We start from the raw sequence: 10,463 nt of genomic DNA, 5'->3' as shown, positions 1-10,463 counted from the left end.
TGGTGAGTGGTGGCGGTGGGGTGGGGGGTGGATTCAATCCGAATTTCCTGCCTGGGAGCGCGCGGGGGGCTTTCTCAACTCCAAACCAGCCCTGCTCAGATTACCCTCGGCTGGCTCCTCCCTCGCTCCCCCTCCCACCTCCAGATTTGCATAAAAAAGACCCAGAGAACGCTGGCTGGGCCCCAGCGGCGGCTCACTCCGGCATCCCGCCCCCCACCCCCATCCCCGGGTCCGAGCCCCTCCGGAGCTGCGCGCCCGCCTGCAGCATCTCGCCGCCCGCGCCCGGCTCCGCGGGCTTGCAGGTCACCCAAGTCCCGCAGAGCCATCGGGCCCGGGACGACCTCGGGCTCCGGTGCCCTCGAGCTTCGCCCTCGGTTCGGATCTCTCCGCCCTCCTCTCCGACCACCACCACCCCCCAACACACACACACTCTCTCTCTCTCTCTCTGTCTCTCTCTCTCTCTCGGGGGTCGCGCGTCCACCATGCCGCAGGGCCCCGGCTCGCTGCTGCTGCTTCTGCTGGCCGCGCACTGCTGCCTGGGCTCGGCGCGCGGGCTCTTCCTCTTCGGCCAGCCCGACTTCTCCTACAAGCGCAGCAACTGCAAGCCCATCCCCGCCAACCTGCATCTGTGCCACGGCATCGAGTACCAGAACATGCGGCTGCCCAACCTGCTGGGCCACGAGACCATGAAGGAAGTGCTGGAGCAGGCGGGTGCCTGGATCCCTCTGGTCATGAAGCAGTGTCACCCGGACACCAAGAAGTTCCTGTGCTCGCTCTTCGCCCCCGTCTGTCTCGACGACCTCGACGAGACCATCCAGCCGTGCCACTCGCTCTGCGTGCAGGTGAAGGACCGCTGCGCCCCGGTCATGTCCGCCTTCGGCTTCCCCTGGCCAGACATGCTGGAATGCGACCGATTCCCTCAGGACAACGACCTCTGCATCCCCCTCGCGAGCAGCGACCACCTCCTGCCGGCCACCGAGGAAGGTAAGCCTCCCCTGTGAATTCCTCTCCATCCCAGCTGGGCTGGTGGAGGGCCGGAGTGTGGGGGGGGGACCCCGCAGCGCCCCACCCCCGCCCCGCACCCTGGTGCCTCCCCACTTGCGGGGAGGGTGGGTACCAGTCTTGGGTATGGTAGAAACAGTTCCCACGAACCTGTGTCAAGTCGAGATACCCACCCACGCCCCAAACCCCCCTCCTGAAGTTACACCAGTTACACTTCGGGGACTCCAACTTCACTCTTAACTAAGAAAAAGAAAACGAGGTGCAAAGTGGCTTTTTCTTTGCAAAGCTCATGCTTAGTCAAAGATGCGGGCTCTGGGTCCGAGCCGCTGCCTGTTTGGAGTGGGCTTGTGGGGTCGTGACGGCGAGTAACCTCGGCCAGGGCCTCACCGCGCGTGTTCATGGCCCCGGGCAGGAGAACCCACACGCACCCACACAGTCACCTTGTACAACTGCTGTTTGCTCCTTTGCCAACTGCAAAGAAAATGAGGATTGTCCGGGCCGGTGGAGAATTGAGTGTTGGTTGTAGCTAGCTGCCAGGGATGTTTGAGGACAGGAGTGGGGGGAAGGGGAATCAAGAGAAGCTCTGGGAATCATCTTTCTGTCACTATCGTCGTTTATCTTAGGAGTGGTTTTAATTAACTGGAGAAAATCATACAAAAGAGTCCCCCCTAAGTTTTTTAGAAAACAGAGGGGAAGTTCCAGGGCAAAAACCATCAAAGCAATGAAAACCTCATGGGCTTTTGATACCCTCCTGAGAGGAAAAAAGTATATACAATGTGTCTAAACTGATTTAGGCCCCCTGGGACTGAAAAAGGGGCTTCCTAATCCCTTTGGTGGGGGGGGGGAGGCTTCACAGCATCTCCCTTGCAGTCTCTAATTGTTTTCCCGCAGACATCATTAGTTAAAGAAAATGCAAAGTTGTTTAGCAATCTTTCCTGGCAGGCACCATGAGTTTGCAGTCATCTTATTGGTTAGATTTCTAATTTATTGCAAATGTTTGGCATTTTTCAAACATTTGTCCAACATGTACCATCGAGTAACCAATACAGGTTAGTAACATTTTATGTACATTCTGAAGCTCCTAATTGGAAGGGTCGCATACGGGGCGGAGCTAAGGCCCTTAGGTGCAACTTCCTTTTGTCTTCCTTCCACCACCAGCACCATTACACATGGTGCACCCTCCACAGCCACTGATCCTTCAAACCAAGATGTTTTGCTCTCGAAAATTTGTTGTGATTTTTTTTTTAATTTGGTAACTTGTCTATTATGAATCACAAAGGTTATTTTTTTTTCCTGTGAAAATTCAATTTCATATTAGTGAAAACCTTATTTCGTCTAAATTTTAAAAAAACAGCCTTGGGCATATTTAAAAATGAGCCAAAGAGAATGTTTTCTCCCCCCCCCCCCCCAAGAAACCAGATTCTTTAATGAGAGCCTAAGGCAGGCTCTTTTGAAAGCTCGTACAAAAAGCACACCATATTCCTAGGCTGGCTCAGATCCCATAGAGAGCTGTGCTTCGTTTTGAGTAGCTTTAGGAACAGGTTGGTTGGTTTGCTTGAGCAGGCAGGGATGGGCAAAGGGCACCTGCACCAGGGAGCTGGAGGGTAATAAAGAACTCGTGTCCACATCAAATACAAACCTGGCAGAAAGCATTCCGGGAGGCAGAAGCTATCAGTGCAGGCTGTTTCCATCCCCCAGGTGTGCTTCAAGGTGGAAACAGGTTGACTGGCCCTTACACTAGCCGCCCATCCCAGTCCAGACTTGAGCTGTCTTAACGTGCTCCCTGGGACCCGAGGTCATGATGCATAGAACGTGCTGTCCTGGTGTCCAGCAGATAAAGGAAGGCCATTGTGATGCCGTATTTTATGGTTAACCCTTTTTCTCAAATCCCTCAAGGATCTTTGGATTTTTTTTTTTTCTTTTAGTACTTTCATCTTAGACACTTTGAGAGAAACGCCTCGGACTCTCTATTGGTCCTGGGGAATGGTAGAGAAGATGAGCCAAAAACCTGCAATCTTCCCTGGTTATCTTGTGACACACGACCCACAACTCACTTTTTATTGGGAGTCCTTGCTTACTAAGCACATTTTTTCCATCCAAAGCTGGGGAGGAAGCACAGGGACTTTTCTTAGAAATGAATGATCCTACTTTTTATAGAGGAGGCAGAAGCAGGGGTCATACAGGACAATGGCTGCTTTTGCCTGGATGAGCCCCTTTGAGTTCTTTACAGATGGCACCTGCAGTTCCCTGCCAACGCTAACTTACTAAAGGCTGTTTTTCTCTTTTCCAGCTCCCAAGGTGTGTGAAGCCTGCAAAACTAAAAATGAAGATGACAACGACATAATGGAAACTCTCTGTAAAAATGATTTTGGTAAGTTGTGCATCACCACCGCTAACAGATTTCACATCCCGAAGTTTTATTTACAAGTAAAACTTAAAAGTACAGATCTTTAAAGGGCTACTGGATGAAGGTTGGGTGAAGTGTGATCACAGTTCATGTGCCTTCAAGTTCCTCTTAACTTTCTCTGTCTTCGTTTCCCCCGCATGTTACTATCTGGTATCAAATTATATCTCTTTTAGATGAGATTCACTATTTAAAAAATAATGAAAATTATGGAAATATCTAGTGTTCAAGCGCACAGTTTTACTCTCACCTTGGCTTTTTTGTGTGTGAGCAAGCAGACTCCTAAACAATATAAATTTTTGTGCATCTGGCTGTGCATAGGTGCTGGAGAATCAAACCAGGGCGTGTGGGCAGGCTGGGCCACCAAGCGCCCTTCCCTACTTAGCCACCTGCCTAGCCTTACTGTTCTTTTTCAGTCACCGCACATCTGTGCCAGGAACGGCACTACAAACCTAAACCTTAGCACGACAGACTCGAGGCACTAAATTGACCAAAAGTAAACATTTGCCCTGGCATAAAGTAAAAACACTTTTACTGCGTGCATAACCCATGTTGATTTGCTGCTTTATGTTCCACCGTTAGTGACTATATCTGAGGCACTGGTCAACAATTTCATAGTTGACTAGTTTAAAAGGAATGATTTCCTGAGGAGATACCTAACATGGGCCTTTCTACAAGTTTGAGTCACCAGTTTTTTTTTCTTCTTTTCTTTTTTTGGTTTTTCAAGGTAGGGCTTCACTATAGTCCAGGCTGACCTGAAATTCACTATGTAGTCTCACAATGGCCTGGAACTCATGGCGATCCTCCTACCTCTGCCTCCCAAAGAGTGCTGGGATTAAAGGCACGCGCCACCATGCCCGGCTTGACTCACACAGTTCTTAAAATCCTTTGTCAAACAAGTTTTTATGAGTAAGTCTAGATGCATTTGGCTAGCTTTACAAATTGAAAAGAAGGCTTGATTAAGTTATGTGAGAGATGTCAGGATGGTATAGGGCTTGGGGACAATCAGAAAACATGTGGTATGTTACCCAAGTAATAAAAGTCCCTTTAAGAGAAGATGATAGAAGGAAAGAAAAATAAGAGACTTTATCTACAAAGACCTCCACCAGCAACCTATGCTGTTCTCAGGTCCTCCAGGTGAGGGCCGGAATGAAGGCAGGGCTAGAGTCACCACCAAAGACTTAAGTCGGGAGTGGGAAAAGAAAAAACTTCACCCAGACTCCTAAGGTACTGTTGGTTTGCTCCCCTTCCAAAAGCCCCCACCTTTGATTCTGTTAGAGGGGTCGGTATTCCTCAAATGCCTGAAGTGACTGGTAAGTATTACAAGGTCGCTGTTCTATTAATCAGTAGGGATTCTAGCAAATAGATATTGACGTTTCTATACACTGGACAAATCCTTGAAACTAGGGAAACTCATTCTAGCTGCTACTACTGACAGCTTCTCTAGTTACATCCTAGAAATTTCAGCCCAAATCCAGTCCCTGCACCTCAGAAATAATCACTTGCTCTTCCTCAGCTCCAGGTCCCTTCCGGGAAGTACCTGGGCTGAACCTTGGCTGGTCCCAGAACCACAGCCCTGGCATATGGAAAAACTCCTCACTATTGAGAAAAACCCAAAGCAGCTCAACATCCCAGCCAACCCTTGCTAGCAGGGGTTCATATGTCCCTAGCCAAACATCACAGAAGCCATCTCAGGGCCAGGCATATTAGCAGCAGATAATCGTAACTCCTCAGAGCCTTGACAAACTTTCATGCTGGAAGACTTAACAAGATAAAGTCCATGGAGTAAATTTTATGTTAAATTTAAATTATTTTCATATTTTATATTAATTAAATATAATTTATATTCATATATGTTGTATATTAAATTTAAATTATATAAAACATCTTCTGGCCACTTCTCACTCTTGCACAACAAGGTGCGAGATCTCTCTCCTGACATTCATGGTACTCCAAAACAGTTGAACTTAGGAGTTCATGCACACACATATGACACACTGACTTTGTGGCTTACCTTACAGGAGACACCCTTTCTGTGGATACCCTATTAAGGTCTGAGCCCCTTCCCCCCAAAAAGTGGCTGTAAGTGCTTGCTACCTACAAAGAAAGCCCAAACAATGTGGTAGTCATTCATGTGAGGTTTTACACCTGAAGGCAGCCTCGTGAACTTGGCTTTTTGTTTCCTTATCTTTGACCTATAGAGGGGAAATGAAGCTAAATTTCGGGAAGTGCGTCAGATATTTTTGACTTGGAGGCAGTATTCCTTATCACCTCTGTTCTTTGAGAAGTAATGGATGGAAGGAGCAAACTTGCTCATGGAATTTATTTAACTTGACTCATCCTCGAAGGCACAGAGCTCCCCCACTGCACCCCAGAAACAGGGGAATGCAGATACATCCTTACTTTAAGGGTGTGGGTGTCTATGAGTTAAGAATGCTAAGAACTGCTGGGCGTGGTGGTGCCCGCCTTTAATCCCAGTACTGGGGAGGGGGGGACAGAGGTAGGAGGATGGCTATGAATTCTAGGCCACCCTGAGACTACATAGTGAATTCCAGGTCAGCCTGGACTACAGCGAGACCCTACCTCAAAAAATAAAGAAATAAATAGAATGCTAAGAACTAACTTTCTGTGTGGACAGAGAGAGTATCACTGGGCCAGGTAATATCAACACCTATGTCTCCTATCACACTGTGCCCCTATTCATATCTTCCAGAAGAGGAATGTTATTTGGGGGGGTGGTCTTTGATTCCTTGTGTTTAGTCTCAGAAGAAAAAATCTAAACAGGAAATCTCTAACATTTTCCCATGGAATGAATTTTTTTTTTTTGACCTAGAGAAAGATAAGTATTACACCTCCTCCTCCTCCTGGTTCAAAGTGATGATTGGTCTGATGTACAGAAATCAAGAAGGTTTCACTGACCAGGAGAAGCCCTGAACAGCTAGTCTGTGCTAGGTGCTGGCTGCTAGGTAACGTACGGTCAGCTTCATCTGCCATTGTGGTGGTGTGTCCCAGCACCTCCACCCCATCAGAGGTCACAGGACCGTGTGACATTTCCACATAGCTTATTCCATGACTTCGGTCTCGTAAACTCTGAGAACTCAGTACTCTGGTTCAGATGCACCTGATGTCAAACGAAAACCGTCACTAACCAAGTCACAACGTCCTCCAGCTACCCAGCTGAGCTTGTCATTTCCCCGTTGGTCTGAAAGACATACTCAGTTGAATTCCCTGTCTGAGAACAAAAAGGGGGCGCAGGAGAAGAAGACCTCAAAGACGTAAACACACAAAATCTTCCTCTATTACTAAGGCACTAAGCCACTCTTGCATATCCTCTACCACAGCCCTCAGGCACACTGAGAGTCTCAGAACACACCGGAGTTGACCGAGTTGAATTTGCCTCCGGAGATGTTGTAGAAGTTTGGGGACTGGAGTTGTGTGTCAGGGATGAAGCCAGAACAAAACCGAACTGGGTGGCCTGGTGCACATTACAGACGTGTCTCTCGATTTCAGATTCTTTGTGCACTAATAAGACTTTAGTGGGATGACCTCTTCTAACCTTCAACTTCTGTCTTTCCTCTGCATTCATGGCATCTTGAAATTTAATCCCAGCATGTGTGTTTGTAAGGTTTCCCAGAGCCCAGTGTTTGTGCCTATGAAACGTGTCTTTTATAGTACACAACTTGCTTTGGGTCTTAACAGTCGAATGAGTCCACGCACACATTCTGGGAAGAATACATATATGTTCCGTAAATGCCCTGGCCTCGGACAGGCCCATTGGGATGAAACCACTTTGATGGCTAAACACGTTGGGTTCTGAAAATGGCTCTTGCCAGCTGGGTGTGGTGGCGCACGCCTTTAATCCCAGCACCCCAGAGGCAGAGGTAGGTGGATTGCTGTAGGTGAGTTCAAGGACACCCTGAAACTAGATAGTGAATTCCAGGTCAGCCTGGGCTAGAAAGCAAGACCTATCTCACGAGGGCGGGGGGAGGAGCGGAGCTCTTGCACATTTTTTTCTCCTTTTCTACCAAATCAACTGCAGCTGTGATAAGAGTCCTCCCTCTGCCTGCCGTCGGTGCTCTAGAAAACAATGATCAGGTGACGCAAGTTTCCTACAGGTTTGTCCCAAAAACCTCCCTGACATAATAAACTGAGTTTAAAGTTTGTGGACACTGAAGGATCACATTCCCCTGAGAGTCAGGCCTTTCTTTTTTTTTTTCTTGGTTTTTTGAAGTAGGGTCTCATTCTGATCCAGGCTGACCTGGAATTCACTATGGAGTCTCAGGGTGGCCTCAAACTCTCAGCCTCCCGAGTGCTGGGATTAAAGGCGTGCGCCACCACGCCCGGCCCGGCCTTTCTTTTCACTCACAAGTCTCTTGTAGAGGAAGTCATCTGCTGGAGAATAGCAAGAACCACACACGACCAGCTTAGAAACCCGAGGACAAGGGATGAGGAGAGAAATTAACGGAGTCCTGCGAGGGAATTCCGAAAGGATGGTTGATTTGAAACCAACATTTTAAACCACCATTTGAAAACATTTGCCTGGCAAATGTTCCCAGGCTTTAGAAATAGAGCCACTCGGACTGCACAGATGGCTTAGTGGTCAAGGCGCTTGCCTGCAAAACCAAAGGACACAGGTTTGATTCCCCAGGACCCACGTAAGCCAGAAGTACAAAGTGGCAAATGTATGTGGAGTTTGTTTGCAGCAGCTGAAGGCTCTGGCGCACCCATTCCTTCCTCCTCTCCCCCTTCTCGAAAAAATAATGTGGGGGGTCGTTTTGTTTTGTTTTTGAGGTAGGGGGTTTCACTCTAGCCCAGGCTGACCTGGAATTCACTGTGTTCTCAGGGTGGCCTTGAACTCACAGCGATCCTCCTACCTCTGCCTCCCGAGTGCTGGGATTAAGGACATGCGCCACCATGCCCGACCTAAAATAAATAATTAGAAAGAAAGAAAGGGAGTCTCGCTGCCCCTAGCCTTCATCCCAAGACCCTACCTGCAGCTGCTGACAGTCTCTTAACTTCTAGGCAGCTCATGATCCGTCCCACAGGCCATAGCAGAGCCGAGGAAGACAGTCTGCAGTCTACCCTGTGCTCCCGCGTGGCAGATGCTGTGATTCTCCCCACCCCTCTTCTCTCCCCAGCACTGAAGATCAAAGTGAAGGAGATCACGTACATCAACAGAGACACCAAGATCATCCTGGAGACCAAGAGCAAGACCATTTACAAGCTGAACGGGGTGTCCGAAAGGGACCTGAAGAAGTCAGTCCTGTGGCTGAAAGACAGCCTGCAGTGCACCTGTGAAGAGATGAATGACATCAATGCCCCCTACCTGGTCATGGGACAGAAGCAGGGCGGGGAGCTGGTGATCACGTCGGTGAAGCGGTGGCAGAAGGGCCAGAGGGAGTTCAAGCGCATCTCCCGCAGCATCCGCAAGCTGCAGTGCTAACCGGCCGGCCCGGGCCAGAGCGCCGCTGACCACTTCCGCCCCCCGCCTCAGCTCCGGACACCCCGGCCCGACCAGACAGCAGTGTCACTATGCCCTCGTCACACAGGCACCCCCTCTCCTTTGCATGTTTGCATCCTCAACATACCCTGAATTATACGGCCCCCGGGAGGCCTCAGGAATGGGCTAGCTGTTTATACGTATAGAAAAAGAAAAAAGAAAAAAGAAAAAAAAAAAAGAAATCCCACCCAAATCTTGTAGGAATATTCAAAGTAATAAAATCATGAATATTTTTTACGAAGTTTTTAAAATAGCTCGTTTTAAGGTTAGCTTTGAATAGACAATGTCGTGACTTGAATCACGTTTTCCCCATCTGGCCAGTCGGCTTATTTTTACTGATGACTGAGGTTCTGGTGACACGCAGGCTACTTCATTTTCCTCTGTGGTCAAACTCATGGGTCACACACCGGGGTTGAGATAAAGCTGGCTGTTATCTCAACACCATGAATTCACTTGTCATTTCACATCCTCATTAGGAACTTAGACGGTTGCAGTATCACATTCCAGCTGCAAAACTTCCATTTATTAACAAAAATAAGAAGCACGTTAACCATTCCTCATAGCATGACTCCTTCAAATAAAGGGCAAAGTAAATAAATTTTATAAATTGACTTGAGTATGTTAAGTCTTGTTTAAAACATTTTTTTTTTTTTACTCAACTTTTGCAAATTAAACCATTGTAGCTTACCTGTAATATACATAGTAGTTTACCCGGAAAAGTTGTAAAAATATTGCTTTAACCCAACACTGTAAATATCTCAGATAAACATTATATTCTTTGTATATAAACTTTACATCTTGTTTTACCTGTTCCGTGTCTCTGTCTTATCTTCTTTGAACAAGAAGCTGGGAGTTCGGGGTACGGAGTCCCCTCTTCTCAGCAGGTCCAGTCCTCCAGCAGGCTGACGTTATCCCTGCTCATGGGTCCCCCCTTCTTTATTGTCCCATGCCTTGCACCTCATATCTAAGGATCTCGCCACTGCTGAGCCTGAAGGAAACAAACTTACAGGCTCCCTTGTCTTCTCTTGCAACAGTTGCAACACGGTAACGATGCCACTGTAAAGTTTACAGCTGTGCCTTACATATGCTGAGAAAATGCTAATGCCTTCCTCCTTTCAAATTTAATCCTGGTACCAGGAAAGCCATGACAGGGAGCACACCTGCTGAAAGGCCAGGGACACAGGAGGAGACAAATCTAAGGATAAGAAGGGGTCAGCAAGGGCTGGAGAGATGGCTTAATGGTTAAGGCACTTGCCGGTAAAGCCAAAAGACCCAGGTTTGATTCGCCGGTACCCATGTAAGCCAGATACACAAGGGGGCACATGCATCTGGCGTGCATTTGCAGTGGCAAGAGGTCCTGGTGTGCCCATTCTCTGACTGGGTTCTCTCTCTCTCTTCTTGCAAATAAATAAAATTTTTAAAAGCTTTAAAAAGGGCTGGAGGGATTACTTAGTGGTTAGGGCATTTGCCTGCAAAACCAAAGGACCCAGGTTGGATTCCCCAGAACTCATGTTAGCAAGATGCACAAGAGGGTGCATGCATCTGGAGTTCATTTGC

General features: G+C 47.9%; 1 protein-coding gene across 1 annotated transcript; it reads left to right on the top strand.

Moving 5' to 3' along the window:
- The first annotated feature begins 230 nt into the window (after window positions 1–230).
- Window positions 231–9,712, top strand: Sfrp2 (secreted frizzled related protein 2). Its single transcript, XM_004655874.2, has 3 exons — window positions 231–984; window positions 3,293–3,373; window positions 8,545–9,712. The coding sequence occupies exons 1-3, from the start codon at window positions 483–485 to the stop codon at window positions 8,847–8,849; spliced, it is 888 nt and encodes a 295-aa protein (XP_004655931.1). The 5' UTR covers window positions 231–482; the 3' UTR covers window positions 8,850–9,712.
- The last annotated feature ends 751 nt before the right edge of the window (window positions 9,713–10,463 follow it).

The sequence above is a fragment of the Jaculus jaculus genome, chromosome 12 (assembly GCF_020740685.1).
Source record: "Jaculus jaculus isolate mJacJac1 chromosome 12, mJacJac1.mat.Y.cur, whole genome shotgun sequence".
Lineage (NCBI taxonomy): Eukaryota > Metazoa > Chordata > Mammalia > Rodentia > Dipodidae > Jaculus > Jaculus jaculus.
Note: the sequence above shows the minus strand (reverse complement) of the source record. Positions and strands in the feature narration are given on the sequence as shown.

Coding starts and splice junctions, on each gene's coding strand:
- Sfrp2 (XM_004655874.2), top strand. CDS start 483: ATGCCGCAGGGCCCCGGCTCGCTGCTGCTGCTTCTGCTGGCCGCGCAC. Junction 985..3,292: donor CCTGCCGGCCACCGAGGAAG/GTAAGCCTCCCC, acceptor TCTCTTTTCCAG/CTCCCAAGGTGTGTGAAGCC. Junction 3,374..8,544: donor TCTCTGTAAAAATGATTTTG/GTAAGTTGTGCA, acceptor TTCTCTCCCCAG/CACTGAAGATCAAAGTGAAG.